The sequence below is a fragment of the Sceloporus occidentalis genome, unplaced genomic scaffold (assembly GCF_023333645.1).
Source record: "Sceloporus occidentalis isolate IW3139 unplaced genomic scaffold, rSceOcc1.0.p SCAF_5, whole genome shotgun sequence".
Taxonomy (NCBI): Eukaryota; Metazoa; Chordata; class Lepidosauria; order Squamata; family Phrynosomatidae; genus Sceloporus; species Sceloporus occidentalis.
In genome coordinates, this window is record NW_028316985.1 from 58,162,976 (window position 1) to 58,181,339 (window position 18,364).

The 18,364-nt window shown below is 39.7% G+C and overlaps 1 protein-coding gene across 4 annotated transcripts in view; it reads right to left on the reverse strand.

Moving 5' to 3' along the window:
- The window catches only part of LOC149312211 (TBC1 domain family member 30-like), a 61,238-nt gene that overhangs the window by 18,286 nt on the left and 24,588 nt on the right, over positions 1-18,364 (reverse strand). For 2 of the 4 annotated variants that reach the window (XM_089524193.1, XM_089524194.1), the window contains exons 3-7: positions 9,106-9,167; positions 8,571-8,636; positions 6,170-6,295; positions 1,796-1,981; positions 1,380-1,548 (exon numbers count right to left, since the gene is read on the reverse strand). In XM_089524193.1, coding sequence (XP_089380319.1) covers positions 1,380-1,548; positions 1,796-1,981; positions 6,170-6,295; positions 8,571-8,636; positions 9,106-9,167 — 609 coding nt within the window. Of the gene's footprint in view, positions 1-1,379; positions 1,549-1,795; positions 1,982-6,169; positions 6,296-8,570; positions 8,637-9,105; positions 9,168-14,488; positions 14,595-16,199; positions 16,683-18,364 lie in introns of those variants that run through there. The other 2 variants (XM_089524192.1, XM_089524195.1) reach the window with 2 other exon arrangements.

The following is an 18,364-nucleotide window of genomic DNA, read 5'->3' on the forward strand; positions in this document are numbered from 1 at the left end:
AATGGTGTCCCTAATAAAAAATGGAACATCAAGGTAAATTTATACTTTTTTGGAACATTTTCAAACCATGTATGCTTAAATCCGTGTATAAAAAATCCGTGTATAAGAAGAGCTGACTGTATAGCATTTCCTTGTCTTCATTTTGATGTAGATTAAGGAATCTAAGAGCAATAGTTAACATGCTAGTAATGTTCCTCTACAGCAGAAGTGCGCTATGTCCATGAAAGAGTGGGCCATTTCTTTCCTACTTGTGAATTTGACAGGCTATACCTGGCCTTCAAAAATAAAATGGAAAGAAAGAAAGGCAGGCAGGCCTCACCTACTTCCCCAGATCCACACACATCCACAATGGCATAAAAACGACCAAAACAGGGAGATATGATTGGCCCTTTAAAAGCTGGGAGGGGGCTGTTTTAAGTCCAAAGTAATCTTTAAAAAACCAAAAATGACCAGAATTCAGTGGAATTAACTTCAACGCACACACAGCCATTATATGTATATGAATTTAAACTGGTTCAGGAAAGATACCAATGAGACTTGCTAAATCTAGACCTGACAAAACCAACATGTTATGGGATTTAAACTGCAAATAATTATTTATCTCAAATAGTTCTAGATTGGCCTTCAACAATAGTTGAAGTTGAAATATTTCAGTACAAAATACCTTTAGAAATGGAAAGAAAGAGGAGTATTATGATTACACTTATGCCCATGTATCCGATTCTCCATATTATAATTTTTGTTTTAATCTAGTTGGGTTTTTTTTAATGTCTGTTGATTGTAATGATACAACATAAAAAAACTCAAGCTCATTTAAGAAACTAATAGAGAAGAATAAAAGTGCTTCTTCCCCAATTAGAAAAGTAATAAGTATTCGTCACGGACGTCAGATCTGCACAAATACCTGCTGCAAACAAAATAATTATTTTTGGGATAGAAACGGGGGCAGGAGTGAAAGAAGAAGAAAGAACTGCAACTAATGCAGCATGGGAGGAACCATGTTGGAAAGCTGTGCATATGCATATATGCATTTATCTACAAGTCCTAACCACAACTGAAAAAGTTATGTTTGGGGGCTACTGCTCCTAACCCCACCCCCACCAGCATAGTCAATGGCCATGCTTACAGAGAGACTCTGGAGTTCTAATCCCAAAAAGTAACCTTTCTCAGTTCTGTTCTTGATTTCACCAACGTAGGGAGTCATGGGCCTTAGAGAGTCTCTATTTACTTGAGCACAAAAAACGGCTAGCTCTATATCACCCTAAGTTTTGGGTCCATGATCAGATGAATTATAAATGGTATTTACTCTCAATGAAATTAAAAACAGTTTGAAACATTACATAGGAATACAGAAGTAAGGAAATCAGTATGGCTCTTACCTCCACTTTCCTTATTGGCAGCTTTCTGAAGAGTATCCAAACGCTGGGAAAGCTCAGGAAGTTTCATTCTCAGGAGGTCTCGGAACACAGCCATGTCAACACTCAGTGCTCGAAGGTTATTGACAAAATAGCTGTCAGGCAGCACTTTATCTATTAAATAAATCATGATCTGGAAAGAAAGTAGGAAGTTCTGAGGACAATTTTTTTAATGTATCAATTGCCTATTCACTCATATAAAGAATTTTAAGAGATTTATTTTTCCTTAACTTATAAGCAAAACTATGACCAAATATAGATTCTCATCAGCATTCTTGTGTAAAGAGAGCATACTGCATGCTTAACAAAATTAATAATTTCCTTTATCAGCCATCAAAAGCAAATGTGGATAGATGTAATTTGTCAGTAATTTTACTCACTTTTAAAGCATCTCCCTCATTGCCTTCCATCACTTCCAGGATAAGGGCAGCCAGGATGTTAAAACCTTGACAATAGCCTACAGATTTGTTCCACCTGGCATAAGCCAGTAAAACCCTTTTTAATACTACTCTGTCTTGCTCTGCCTCCTGGCCACAGTAAGAGCTACATCCAGTTCGATGAAGATCCTGAGGAAAGAAAAAGATAAAAAGTGAATAGAATGCTGGTATTTGGCTGTCATACTTTAGCAACATCCTAAGAAAGCATGACTCATTATAAAAGACATAAAAGAAAGGTAGAGTATATTAGAAAGAGAGGAAGGCTGTTTGCCAGATGGATAGACTCAATTAAGAAGGCCACGGACATCAGTCTGCAAAACCTAAGCAGGGCAGTGGAAGACAGGGGGTCTTGAGGATGTCTCATCCACAGGGTCACCATGAGTCAAAGTCAACTCAAGGGCAATTAACACACATGTGCACTTTCATTTTATTTTAATTTTATTTACTTAATTTGCATGCCAATTTTCTCCCAAAAGAGACCCAAGGCAGCTTTCATGACTTCCATTGTCCATTAAATTCACACATGTGCTACCATCTCAAACACATGTTTCTAGAGTAGATTTATTTTACACTATGAACAAGAACACCAGATTTAAAGATGAAAGATCCTGTTAGCATTTCGTTGACATAACTCCACGTTATGCTGATAGTTGTACTTTTTACCTGTTTGTGAAAGGAAGTATCCAGTACCCCCTTACACAAGCAGTTCTTCATTCTCCTGTACCGTAAGGTGTCAGCTCCTCAAGGCCACCTTGAGGAGCTGGCACAACACTGAAATATTGTACTAGGTAAATTATCAGTTTACCTACAAGTCATATCAAAATCCATAATTTTGGCCCCAAACCTGCCCTTGACTTATACATGAGGTCAATTTATAGTCCAGTATATACAGTAATTAATTTGGCCCAAGCTTGCTAGATCATTTTAACTTTTAAAAACATGTCAAGCTATCTGATCACAGATTTTCTATATTTAATCTAATGGGCCCTAGTCTAAGAGAAAAGTGCATTCTCTCACTCTGTTAATGATCAAAGGTTTCTATGCCAAGCTGCTGTTATTTATCCCCATTTCTTCAAATATCTGCATTAAACATAGTTCTTTTCTCTGACAGCTTCTCTAGTTATAAAATTATTATCTGCTTCTACTGTCACTCTGAGTAGAAATTCAGACTCTGATCGAAACATGGATGAATCAGTAGCAATCACGAGCCTCCAAAACTGGACTTGAACCATGACCTATTCACAAAGAATCTCTTAACAAGAGATCCCAACCCCCAACTCTGAGAACTCCAAAGAATTAACAACTTCTTCACCTGAGTGCCCACAATTTCCATTGCTGGAAGAAGTCACTCGGTGAAGCAGGAGTAAATGAATACAATATTAAACTCCTAGGCAAGAGACTATACCTTTAAATTCAGTATCATTCAGAGAAAGGACCAGAGCTGAGGAGCTAAAAAAAGGCATCATTTGATGTTCAAGGCTAGTGTGAATAAGGTGCTTCTCTGGAGCTTTCTGGACTCCTGTAACTCCAGCCTTACCTATTTACCACTACTTTTTTACACACACAGGTGAACCATGTGGGCTTAGGCTCCTGCTCAAGTTCAAGACATAATCTCAATTAGAAGCTGCTTTTACATGTAATGTAAAATGTGTGTGTTCTCTACTAAGCCTAGGTTACTGAACTATGCCATGCATTACCATTATCTATTATATTTTTATTTTGTTGTTCCTCCAAAAATCTCTATGCACACACAGTTTTATTCTCATAACAAGTCTGTAAGGTAGCTTGAGTTCATCGCTGGTGACTGCTCTCAAGTCACTAAATAAGGTACATGGCTGAAAGGGCATCTGAACCTAGACTGGTCTTCCCTAACCTAGCACATTTCAGATGTGTTGGGCTACAACATCCACCATCAGCTGAGCAAATGAATGGATGTCAAGTATCTGCAACATATCTGGATAGTGCAAGTTAGAGAATACTGGTCAAATTTTCTCCATGTCTACACAGACAAGGAAATAAACACAGACATGCTTTATTCAATTTCACTCTCTGTTCTATTATATCTTAGATAAGCAAATGAATAAGAGAACCAGATACTGTATAAGAACACAGAATGGGGTGGGGAAACAAACCAATAATTTCTTTTTATTTCCCAAGAGTCATATTGCTTTGGAGGTTATAAACCATTAGTGATCAAGAAACAGAACAGATGCAATATTAATTATTAATGTTGCACAGTACAAATAAGATCTATAATTCAGAGCTACCAATTAAGAGCAATCTTTTCATACAGAACAGTAGTCAGGCAGATGCACAGCCTTGTTATTTCTAGACTAAAACTAGGTCACAGTTCTCACTATATTGTATGAATTTCTATTTTGTTCTGGTTTATTTTTATGCATTCTGTGTCTGTGCTACACCGTTTCAAGCTGTGGTGGGGTTTCATGATGGAATACTCTTCTACAGCCCTCAATTCCTGCCTATTTCAAGGGGAAAGGCTTTAGCCTCATTTCCTGTTCTAGTCATCCAAAATATATCCTCATTTGCAGTATAAAGGCATACAGTCCATATCCATACTTCCCTACTCATTGAAAACAAAGCCTTGGGCACAGAGCATTTACTGTTGTACATCAAATCTGAGCAATCATACCCATGTAAGACTTGAATATAGACTGAATATAGTTTATGTGCAATTATTTAAAAACACTTGGTGGAGATTGGTATAGCAAACTGTGAGCGCCACTGGTTTTATAAACAAATCAGAGAAAGTTTGTACTGTGGTTCACAGAATTAGAAAGGACCTCAGTTCAGGATGCAACTACAGTATGTCTGGCAGGTTCCTGTCCAACTTCTACTTAAGTACATAGTACATCCAATTCTTCCTAATGTTTAAATGAAGTCTGTTTTAATGTAATTTCCACCATCTGGTTCTACTTCTGCCCCCTGGAGCAACAGAGAACAAGTCTGCTCCACTGAAAGCCGTACCACAAGGGCCCGGCGTGCACCCCAGAAGAATGGGGTGCATGCCAATGGCGTGCATGCGCCACTGCACCAATATGTGCCATGGGCGCGAGCCCCATTAGTTCCTATGGGGCTTCAGCATATGCTGGTTTGCCCTTATGCGAAGGGATCTGGAATGGATCCCCACGTAAGGGGACTGTGCACTGTATTCTACACAGTATTCTAGATAAGCCTAAAAATATTTAATAATAATAATAATAAATTTTATGTATATACTGCTTTTCCAAAAAGATCAAAGCGGATTACATAGAGTTTAAAACCAATTACAAAACACATCATAAAATAGATAAAACCAAGAGCACTAAATACAATATACAATCTAAAAACAATCATTCAATCAATCAATAGGGTGAGGTAGAGAGTCAGTGGGATCAGAGTACACGACTTTGCTGAATATCATCCTGGTTGGGATTGTTTTAAACATGCTAGTGAATTGGTATTTATTAAGTGGTCCTAAGACATGGCTTTGACATGTATGGCTATGACTGGAATCTTGTTGGTACACTACACCTACGTAACAAGCATGATGGCAGCATAGGTGATAGCAACAGCAGAAGCAAAAAGGCTGCAAGCACAGCAGCTGTGAAGGAAGTAAGGAACTGGAAAAACAGTCTGGAAGATTTTGTTTGCCTTCCCTCGCTGGGCTGCATAACTATGAAAAAAGTGCAACTACTAATGCAGTGCAACAGTAAGATTCCAATGTAAGTTTGCCACTTACCCTGGAGTAAGACCCATGAATGTAATGGATTTATTTCTAAGTAGGTATGAAAGAGTTGTTCTGTAAGATTGTCTTAGGAATGCAGAAAAATGTGCATTCCAATGAAGTATAATATATATCTAAAGATATGATATTGTATTTCAAGGAAATTTGTGTCATTTCAGAAGCCTTCATGGTACTTTCCCTGAAAGCCAACTTTCAGTTAGGATTAATATACAGCACAACACTATCTTTCATAGATTATTGTGTTACATCTTCCGTTTACCTTGCCACCTATTATTAAGTGATTCACACATTCTGGGTAACGCTATCTGATAAGACACACTGTGGAATTTAGGATTAAGTTCACTGTTAACAGAAATAAAAATGAAGGAAAGGATGAATCATGTGGAGGACAAAATCAGGTTGGAACACTATTGAAACAGTTATGAGAAATTTTAGCATTTGGGCAAAAGAATAATTTATTTGGTGACCAATGAGTAATATAAATCTAATTTACAGCAGACAAGTAGCAATGTTTTATATTTATTATACAACTAGAAAGAATTCAATAAGCAAATTAGTAAATTTTGGACTACCTTTACAATCTGAATACCCATGGAGTCATCATCAGGATTACTTCTGTCATTGAAAGTGAAGCGCATTGTTTTGTCCCAGTCAATTGCTATACTCCTCAAGTAGTGATCTGCTAAAGTGAGCCAGACCTTAAAAGAAATACCCCCACAAAACATAACATATTATATTCCTCCTTGAAATAGAAAATTATACATAAATATATACAAAAATAATCTGTAGATTAGTATTTCCCCATATCAATCCCACACATTATATAAATCTAAGTTTTGTTCAAGTGTTCATCAGAAACAGGTTGAAACAGAGGAGGAAGAGGTGAAGCACATGGAAGTCCCATATTATGTACAAACCAAGCACTGGTTGAGTTTGAAGTGGGTCTTCTAGCACATTTAGATTAACACATTTAGAAACAACTATGAAATCTGAAATTGAAGGCTTTCAGGGCTGGCATCCATAGATTTTTGTGGGTTTTTCAGGCTATGTCAGGAATAAACTCTTCTAGAACATGGCCACATAGCCCGAAAAAAACACAAATAACTATGCAGCCATCTGGAGGTTTCCAGGTGCATCCAAATGAACACATTTACAAATCCTTTTTAAATTTTAGACAATGATCTGAAGAGAAACCTTTACATATGGTCTTGCATACACTCCTCCTGTCTCAGTTTTAGCCTTCACGTGTTATGACAGATGCTTCATCATGGTCATAAAAAGACCATCTCCTGCCATATAAGCCTGCCATAAATTTGAGATCTTCAGAGGAGGTCCTGTTGATGTCCCAACACCTCATGGTTAGGTTGGTGGGCTTTTCTGTTGCAGTGTCTCAACTGTGGAACCCCCTACCCAACGTTAACACACCCTACATCCCTGGACCATATATGGGGCTCTTCATATTTTTCATATAGAGCCAAGCATGTTTCAATGTTTGAAACACAGGAAAATTTCCTATTGGAAAGAAACATGGACCCAAAGACATGTGGAGGACCTAGGTAATAAAGGTTAAATGGGTGTACTGATCACTTCATCCTCCCCCAGGCTTTCTGCATATCCTTTTGCATGGAGAGATAAAAGAATTCTCATTGCACTAAGGCTAGTGAGCCAGTTTCTCCTACCTATCCCCTGCTGTGTTCCCTGTCAACGTCCCTATCCATCTACATTAGGATTGTCCTAATCCAATCATTGTTTTGTTAAAGCCATCACTCATTCCAGAATCCAACTGTTGGTTCTGTGTGAAGACTATCGGGTTCTTTTCCACTGCAAGATATCACCAAATATCCCCCAAGGCTAGAAATCAGGTATCAGTTCCAGCTTTAGCCTCGTGTGTGCACAGAGGGTCTCCTTCACTTGCTGTGTCACCCTCAGCCACTGCCTGAGCCACACCCTGCCTTCCATGGAATCTTTTATCAGTAAATATCACTGCTCTGCAACCCTTAGCCTCTGCTATTGAATTTCCATACCTCCATTTTGGTCAACTATGTATGGTGTGTCTGTTTCAATTACTGTCATGTATGTGAGTCATACTTTGCCTATTTAAAAATAAAACGTTTTATTCATTAAACCTGGAGTCCAGCCACAGTTAGCACCTGTATTCATAGGCAAAACAATCCTCAGGTTACCCAACCTTTTGTAAGCATCCTTTGAGCTAAGCAATTTCCCAAATATTTAAAAGCCACTGACACAGTTGGTGGGGATCCCAAGTCCACCTCTCCATCTTTTAACACCAACAAAGTTAGTCTGGCCCCATCTCTTTTAGGCTTCCAGTGGGCAGTCAAAAGAGTGCTGTTCCACATGGCATTCAGTGTTTGAAACTGCTGTGTTAACTGTTTTAAAACTGGATTTTAGGATAATTTTTACACTGCTTTTAGAAGTTTTTAAAGAGTGTTTTAATGTGTTTTTAAAATGTTTTTATCTCTATACTGTTCTATTTTTTTTATTCATCACCTTGGGAGCTGGGAGGTGATACAGAAATTCTATCTATCTATCTATCTATCTATCTATCTATCTATCTATCTATCTATCTATAAATAAATACAGTTGCACAGTTATTGGACCAATATTAGACCAAATCCTTTTCAGACATGCAGACTGAGTACATTCTCTCCACTAAGGATCTGGCCTGCCAGATTCATAGCCAACAGCAAGTGGGTTTATATCACCAATGGCTAGCTTTCTGTAGATGCTAGTAGATGCTAGCACCACTTTGGCATAAAGACACTTTTCATTTTTGCACTAGCACCTTCAGATGAAGCTGGTCACTATGAAATTGTTACAGGTTCGCTCTGAAAGTTAGCAGGAAGCACTTAATTTAAAACTGCAAAGTTTGATCTAATAGGTAAGGTTATGTATATTTAAATCCACAGATCAGACACAGCACAATGCATTTTGTGAAGAGTACAGTCTACGTACCTTTCTCCTCCACTCCTTTGGTATTCCTGTTGGCAGTCTAGCCACTGCTTTAAGTGCATCATGCCACTGAAACCAACCATCCAAATAGTATTACATTATTCCAATTCAGAAAAACCATTAGACATATAGTATTTTATTAGAGTGCATTACTGATTTATTACATTTATCATAAACTATTTTGAGAGGTAGCACTCATATACAATACAGGATTGTCCAATTACATGTGCAGAACAGAGAAAAAAGAAAAATAATTTGCAGTTTAATATTGCATCATATAAAGGAAATTTTAAGTAGAGAGAAAATAATTATAGCTACCCTAACATACAGAGTGTGCAACTCTAACAAAGAAGCAAACCACGGGATTTCCAAACAAAACTGCAACAAAGTTATTTACTGGGGAAATTAATATAGGTTCATCAGGATAACAGAATACATTTCTGCCATGAAGGTCAATGCAGATTTTAAATAATTATTTTCTCATGCATTCAGAATACATTATATAAACTTGTATAGATGTTGAAAATCAACACGTTACCTGCTGAAAACCATGCTGACCTAAAGATGGCTCAAGTGTAAACTTCAACTTTGTGTCAACTCCTATGCAGTAAAAATAAAACAAAACCTCAATTACTAAAATATTGATTTAGGAACTGAAGAAACATTACAATGGATAAGCATGAATGCCCCAAAACATCAAAATATAGTGTGATGTTAATACTTTTTGGTATACATGACTGGATATCACTTTAGGTTAGAAATCACTCTACAAAGTAAGTAGAGTTATTTTAAATTCTAAAACAAAAGGAGATGTTCCATTCCTGTGTAACACAATACCTTTACACAAGAAGAAACCTCTTTAATTCAACAGAGAACTTGTTCCCCTCTTTCAAACAAACAGCACACCAGGTCAGTTTAGGGAATGGGAGATCTCTGTGCAGCACTGATACTCAGATCCTCCTATGACTTGTTCAAAATATAGTGAATGACAACGGTCAAATAGATGAGGACAATAGAGACTTATCATTTCCTGCAGTCAGCTATTGCACTGGAAGTGTTCCCATATAAAGGATGAGAGGCAGCACTTTCTAGCACTTTCACATGAAAGCACTGCACCACTACAAGGAAGGTTTGAACTCTAGTCATTTAAGAATACTCAGGACCCATCCATCACTATTAAAAATATACACTATCCAATTCTGCTTAAAGAAAATATTTAATCTCTTATTCAGAACAAAAGCTCTAGAAATGTGTGTAATAATTGCTCACAAATATTATATTCAATTCTATGTATTTCACCTGTTTTTCACTGCAATTTTTTCTTAGAGCTGCCAGTACCATAGGTCGGGTGATTACCTGGTTTATATGTATTGTTGCTTTGTGAAGTACATTTCACAAGTACTACAAAAATATTTAACTATTTTTCAAGATGTAGTAATCAATTATGGCGGTTTATAAGAAAAAGCAATTATTAAGAAGTAGTATGATTCAGCAATTTCTTTTTCTGCTATGAAAGAAATAGCTATCTAGAAATTATTCTGATGAGACAGTTTCCTCTCTAACATACACTAGCTTTGCTGAATTCTCTAATTAGATTCCATCTGAAAGATTTTTACTTGTAGTGGAAGATGACAATAAGATAAGGCACACGTGAAACAGAACTCTGTTGGGTAGTGTAACACACTATTCAGATGTGGCAACAAAATCCTATTTATAATTAGAAAATGTTTCCATGTTACATAAAGATTTTTTAAAAAAAAGAATTGAACAACTTTATGAAGAAGGAAATGGTAGGGGCACTATGTAAAGAAGATGGTGAAATGCGAACAAGGGACAGACAAAAGGCCTTGGTGTTCTCCCAAAATGAGAACAATGCTTGACCTGGAGAAAATTAAGCAGAGGAGGCAGTAGGGGAAATGCAGGACAGAATAGGTAATGAAGTAGTGCAGGAATACCTGGCTACTCTAAATGGATTCAAGTCTCATATGAAATACATCCAAGAGTTTTGAAAGAACTAGCAGAGGTAATCTCAGAACCATTTTATGCCAATAATCTTTGAGAATTCCTGGACAACAGAAGAAGTCCCAACAGATTGGAGGAGGACAAATATTGTCCCTCATCTTCAAAAAGTGAAAAAAGAGGTCCCAAACAATTACCACCCAATTAGCCTGATATCAATACCAAGAAAGATTCTAGAGCAGATCATTAAACAGTCTGTCAACATGGGTTTCTCAAAAACAAGTCATGACAGACTAACTTTATCCCTTTTTTGATAGCGTTACAAGCCTGTTAGATGAAGAGAATGCTGTGGATTAGTGTATCTTCCAAACAACCTAGCAAAATGTGGGCTAGGCAATGCTACTGTTAGGTGATTTGTAATTGGTTGACCAACTGAATCCAAAGGGTGCTCATTAATGGCCCCTCTTCATCCTGGAGAGAAGTGACTAGCAGGGTGCCACAGGGCTCTGTCCTGAACAGCCCAGTGATGTTCAACATCTTTGCAAATAACTAGGCTAATATAATAGAGAGCATGCTCATCAAAGTTGCAGATGACACCAAACAGTTTGGTAGACAGTTTATTAATATTTACTTTTAAGGAAGAGAATTTGGTTTTTTTAATTCATTCAGTTTTTTTCTTCATTAGGGCCTGAATAGTCACACTGACCTTAAGAACAATGGAACATCTGCTCTTATGAAAGCTTCATGGGGGAAAAATAAGCAAACTATTTGCATAATATGTGCTCTAAAAACTGTATATTACAAAGGTACTTTAGGGCTCTTCCTCATAATGAATGCTGCTGTCCAAAACTAAGGTGCTGAAACAACATCATCTGAAATTCTGGGCATAGCAATATCTAATATAACCAAGTCTTCTGTCAGGTTAAAGACTAATTTATCATGAGAAAAACCACCAACTCCACTTAGAAGTTGCCATAATAAATGTGTCAGGTTTTGCTGCAAAAGAAACAAAGCCAACCCCTCTGAGAAAAATATTTGATGCACCAAACACAGTAGGTCATAATTTTTTAAATGAAATTAAATTAGAAAATGCTGCACTGCCTAAAGTACATTAAGAGCTGAAGAAATAATACATAAGATGCAATAATGCATACACATGATTATGGCCTAGTGTTTTCATCACCACCCAAACTAATTTACAGAACACAGGCGGGTTACAGACCGCCGCTTTGAGGCGGTCTGCCACCGCCGCCGTTTGCTCCATAAGGGAGCCGCCGCAGCCACACCGCGCAGCTCCCTTGCGGAGCAAAAAAGAAGCTCTAAAATGGAGCTTCTTTAAGCAGCGCCTCTATGATGTTGCGAGGCGCCAGGGGCGGACTCGCGACGTCATAGACGCCGCGACACGTGCGGACGCACAGCGTCCAATACGTAAACATGGCAGCCCCCATGTGGAAGGGGCGCCGCCATGTTGTACGTATGGAATACGTACTAGGGTTAGGGGGGTGCGGAAGCACCACCCCTTCCTAACCCTAATACGTATTCCATACATATTTTTTGGCGGTTTGTAACCCGCCACACAGTATTTACAAAATGTGCCTTATGTCTTAAAATACTGTGTACCCTAGAAGCAGTAGAAAACCCATACAGCATACCAATTGTCCTCCTTAGAATTGCAGAAAACCTTAAGCATACGAAATTCATATAAAAGGTTTTTTGAAAGAAACCTCCAGTTCAAGAACATTGGGAGGGCCACATAGTTTCTACCCCTATAATAAAAGGATGGCTAAAATACCATTTCCTAGAGAACTTACATAATAGTGGTTTGGACTATGACTCTGGAGACCATGGTTCTATTCCCAGCTTGGCTGTGAAGCCCACATCACATGCTCTTAGGCTCAGGGGAAGGCAGTGTCAAACCTCCTCTGAACAAATTTTGCCAGGAAACCCCCATAAGTCCTAAGGTCTTCATAAGTCAGAAACAACTTGAAGACACACAACAACAAGAAGAAGATAATTGTCTGATTTTATATATTAAGCTGTATGATACTGCAAGGAATCAACCTAACTGTACCAGACTGAAGGAAAGAAATAGTGTTCCATATCAGCTTCTTCAGTGCAAGGCATATGTTACTGAAAGAAAGCAAATGAATAAAGATGCCATAGCTCCTCTCCATTATAGGTCCATTCCAGTGAGGCCATCACTACTATTGAACTATATGTGCTTGACTGAGGTCTTGTGGTTGCAAATTCTGATGTACATAGCTTTAAATCTTTGTTTAAACAGATTATGTTTTAACATATTTTTGTATGTTTGAATATTTTGATTATTTTAAACTGTTCTAACATGTCTGTTTTAATTTTACTTGTAAGCCACCTTGACATGTTTTCGATGCATAGTGGGGTATAAATGTTTCAATTAGTGATTGATTGATTGATTGATTAATTAATTAATTAATTTCCTTGTAAGACCAACGGTACGGTCTGCTTTCTCTTCCATTTCACCAATATGCTTTTAAGCTGTTTAAATGATTCCTTGTTCTAAATTTAAGTATTCTAAATTGTTAATAGTTTTATCTGCATGTCACACTCTTCAGCAGGATAATAAGGCTGGGTTCCCTGAATGAGGTTTAAGTTCCCAATGAGAACTGAGGTATTTTTTTCCCCAAAAGGCCTACCCTCCATACAATTCTTTCAAGTGCATGGCAAGGGTTTTTGAATGGCCTTATACATTGCAAAAATCTACTTCTGCACATTAGCCTTGTTTTCCAGGGTTCCCTTTATTCTAATAAATGGTAATTAAAGTAGTACAGATGACTATGCATCACTATACATTCAGACAACCCCCCCCCCACATTTGCTGGGGTTAGGGGCCCAGGTGCCCTCTGAATGTGAAAAAAGCACAAATAACAAAAACACCATGTTTTTACCTGATTCTCTAGGAATCTCTAGGTCCTCCAATGCAACTCTGCCAGACACTGACCACAGAATTGTGCTGGAAGAGCTACAAATGCCTAGTGGAGTGATCTCTCTAGGAATCTCTAGGTCCTTCAGTGCGACCTTTGCTTAAAGTTGACCGTAGAGTTGAGCTGGAGGACCTAGATATTCCTAGAAAGAACATATTAATAAAATCTGTGAATAATCAAATCCACAAAAGTCAAAGCCACAAATGTGGAGGGACAGGTGTATATTGTCTATTATGAAATTGGATCAATATGTAGAGAGATCCTGTAGCACCCGTTGAGACTGACTGAAAGAAAGATAGTTGGCAGCATTTTATAATAATGATAATGTAGAGATCTTGTAACACCTTTGAGATTCACTGAAAAAAAGGTTGGCAGCATGAGCTTTTGTAGACTTCAGTCTACTTCCTCAGATACATTTGGATATAATAATAATAATAATAATAATAATAATAATAATATAGAGAGATCTTGTAGTACCTTTCAGACTGAAAGAAAGAAGTCAGTCTCAAAGATGCATTTGGATATAATAATAATAATAATAATAATAATAATAATAATGTAGAGAGATCTTGTAGCACCTTTGAGACTGACTAAAAGAAAAAAGCTGGCATCATGAGCTTTCACAGACTGCTTCCTCCGTCATTATTGCAATCGTGCTATTCTGGCACCAGAGCTCTCTGACAGAGGAGGCTAAATGTCTCACAAAACCACACTTCCCAGGGTCCCTAGCACTGAGCCAGGGCAGTTAAAGCATCCTCAAATTGGATTATTCCTGTTTTGGACCTCTGGAGCTGAAGATGCTCCTGCCAAGAGGCCTCTTGTGATAAGGTTGTCCCATGCTGTGCTGCCTCAGGCAGCCTTGCAGAACAGCCATAGTAACAACAGCAGCAGGAGGAGTAGCAAGAGCAGCAGCCATTTGCTAAGAGGCCCTCCCTGTTCCATGCTCACTCTTCCCATGAGCTCCAGACACGCGTTCTCCCTGAGGAAGAGGTTCCTTACCTAAAGGCTTCGTCTCTGTCTCGCCTCCGCCATCCCAAGGGAGCACTTGGGAATGGAGCAAAGCAGCAGAAGCACAAGAAGCAGCATCCCTAGGCATTTGCTCAGCCACACGTCTCTCCACATCCCCCTCAGCTCCAGCTTATGGGCTTAAAGCTGGCCTGGGGTTAAGCCTGGCTAAAGGGAGCTGAGCCAAGCCACCCTCAGCCTGCCCCACTGACAGACAGAGAGAGAGCCTCTTTTAAACAAAGGCGGGAAAACAGCAGAGCCAGGCCACTTTGGGCCTAGCAAAGCCAAAGGTCCCTCTCGCCTCAAAGGAGGACCCCAAAATGGAGGACCCTCAAAGGAAATGGGGGGCCAAAGCTGAAAAACACTCATAAAAATATGAAGTTTGGATTCAACCATTCTAATTCTTCAACTGATTTAAGCTTGGGGAGGATTGTAATACAAATATATTGTATTTACAAATGTATTGTATGTAGCATGTAATACCAATGCATTTTATTGTTATTTTTTTTAATGTTGTAAGATGCCTTGATTGTTTCATTACAAAAAGTGGGGTACCAATAAAAGTTTTATTTATTATTATCTATTATTTTATTTTCTCCTGGCTCTCCTCCCCAGTAGATCCTTGTATATCAACTGTGTGCTTACAGCTGTCTGCTGTTTGGATGTGTAATGTTTTATTGTTTAATAAAATTATATATATATATATATATATATATATATGAAATTTGTGTATTTGTTCATATATATTGTTTGCTTGTTTGTTGTGTAGCAAGAGGAATGTATGGGTGGGTTTTTTTAATGTATGGAATTATTTATAAATGTGTTTCCAAACTAATAAAAATTATTTCAAAAAAAATTAATAAAAATGTGTAAACCCGGGCTTCATGGGCTGCAGCCCCACACTACAAAAATAGAGAATAGCAATAGTGTTATTCCCAGGATAGAAGTAGTATAAGAACTGTACTTGCTATTGAAATAATCCAGTTGGACCCCGCTTTAACAGCCAGGGCTTCCATATAAGCCTAGGGATAATAGTTTTGTGAGCCTTGTGGAGTTGAAAGCTTTCATGGCATGGCTGGATGGCCATCTGTCAGGTATGCTTTGATTGAGAGTTCCTACATGGCAGGGGGTTGGACTGGATGGCCCTTGGGGTCTCTTCCAATTCTATGATTCGTACATAGTTTTTGTGGGTTTTTCAGGCTATGAGGCCATGTTCTAGAAGAGTTTTTTCCTGATGTTTCGCCGCCCGAAAAACCCACAAAATACCTATTTGTGAGCCTTCTCTGTCAGAGGGAGAAAGCTCTGGTGCTGCTGCCACAACATTCCCATGACTGAGAGAAGGAGGATTCATTTGAACATTTCTATTGTCAGCTTTTCCCTTTTGCAATAGCTCATTTAAATTCTATACTTAAACTGTCCTCCCCTTTGCAGTTGTCATCATCATCATCATCATTCTTTAAGACCTATCTTGGTTACTCTGGGTTTATAAAGATGCAGATGCAACCCTTAGGTCCTGCTCAAAATGGAGGGCTGGTTTTTGTTGTTGTTGTTTTGTTGGACCTTCCTCCTGGGCAAACTGGGAGGCAAGGCAGGAATAAAGGAGGAGGCCTGGTGACCCTGGCTCTCAGCCCTCCCATCCCAGCCTCCTCTCCCCAAGGGGAAGGTTTCAAGGGGGGATGCTCCAGTTTAAGTGCCCTCTACCCACCGGGCTCCAAGGTGCAGAGCAGGCGAGGCGCAGTCCGGGAGATGCAGCTGCGCTTCTTCAAGACGTTGCTGAGGATGGTGCCCACTCCTCCTCCTCCTGCTGCTGCAGCTCCGGAGCTGGGCCTTTTGAGGCCCCTTCCCGGGCGCCTCAGGGAGCTGGCCAGCCTCTCCTGCCTCATGGGTCCCTTCTGCTCTCCGGAGCCAACCTTGGAGCATCCACTTGCGCTGCAGCTCCAACGATGCAATGCCTCCAAGCCAGGCTCCAAAGGTCTGCTTGGCTGGGAGGGAAAGCTGCATCCAAAGAGGCCAAGAAGGTGAGGGGGAGAAGATGGTCTCCTCTCCTTGCTCTCTCCCCTTGCAGCCCACACCCGGTCCTTCAGGCTTCCTCCTCCTCCTCCTCCTTCTCTGCTAACAGCAGGAAAGCAGCTCGGCTGCAATGCATCATCATCATCATCATCATCCTCCTCCCCATCTTGCTGGGCGACTGAGGAGGAAAGAGAAAAGACTGAGCCAGGGCTGCCAGACAAAGGGAGGGAGGGAGGGAGGTGCTTGCGGAGGGGGACCCCAGCCTGCCTTCCCCGCTCTGCAATACAATAGCCTCCTTGGAAGAGACCTCCAGGGCCCTCCCTGCAGGAGCTCAAGCTCTTAAAGTCCCAAACACACACTGCAGCTTGACACCACTCTAACTCAGTGCTAGGGAATCCTTTGGGCACAAGAGAAGACTAAAGAGAAAGCTAAAGGTCTCGCAAAACTACAGTTCCCAGAATGCCCCAGCACTGAGCCGGGGGAGTTAAAAAGGTCTCAAACTGGATTATTTCTGCAGGGCATTTTGGTACTTAATCTGGATTTGTTGTTGTTAACTGCCCTCGAGTCAATATCAACTCATGGCAACCCTACGGACGAGACATCTCCAAGATCCCCTGTCCTCCACTGCTCTGCTTCATTCCTTCAACTTCCTTAATAAAGTCCATCCATCTCTTCTCTTCCTCCTTCCTTCCATATTTCCCAGCATTATTGTCTTTTCCCATGAATCCTTCCTTCTCGTGATGTGTCCGAAGTACAATGGCCTCCATTTGGTCACCTTGAGTCATCCAGAGAGGTTTCTGGCTTGATCTGCTCTGGGACCCTTTGGTTTGTCCCTTTGGCTGTCCATGGGGTCCTCAGCACTCTTCTCCAATACCACATCTCCAAGGAATGGATTTTCTTCCTATCTTCTTTCTTAACTCAACAGCTCTCACATCCATGACATGGTCATAGGGAATATGATGGCCTGTATGATTCTAACTAATCTGGATAGCCTCTGTTTAAAAACCTCCAAAAGAGGAGGCTCCACAGACAATATCTTCCACTGTCAAACAACTCTGACCATCAGGAAGTTCATCCTAATGTTGAGGTGGAATCTCTCTTCATGTAGCCTGCATCCATTCTTCAGGGTCCTATTCTCTGGAGCAGCAGAAAGCAAGCTTGCGCCATCCTCACTATGACCTCCTTTCAAAAACTTGTGCAGGGCTATCCTATCACTTCTAAACCGTCTCTTCTCCAGGCTAAACATTACATACCCAGTTCCCTAAGTTTCTCCTCATAGGGCATGGTTCCCAGACCCTTCCCCATTTTGGTCACCCTCCTTTGGACACACTACAGCTTGTCAACATCATTTTTGAATTGTGGTGCCCAGAACTGGACACAGTATTCCAGGTGAGGCCTGACCAAAGCACAATAGAGTGGCACCATTACTTCTCTTGATCTAGAGGCCTGACCAAAGCACAATAGAGTGGCACCATTACTTCTCTTGATCTAGACATTACTATTGATGCAGCGTAGAACTGCATTGGCCTTTTTAGCTTCTGCATCACACTGTTGGCTCATGTCCAGCTTGTGTTCTACTAGGACTCCTAGATCCCTTTCACATGTTGAAGAGAAAGGCCATTACCAACTCAAGTTTCAATTTAACACTTAGCAGTCTATCACACAAAGGGGATCCAGGGTTTATCCAGAAATAACCCAGAAAAAACGTGTAATTACGTGGCACAATTTCAGACAATGTTGCACAAAGACTGCAGTTAAACCAGACATAAAGTAGGATTAATCCACATTTTTTAACTTTGGAACTTTAGTGAAAATGCATTTTTGAATTGGCTTATTTGCAAAATTGCGATGGTATGATCA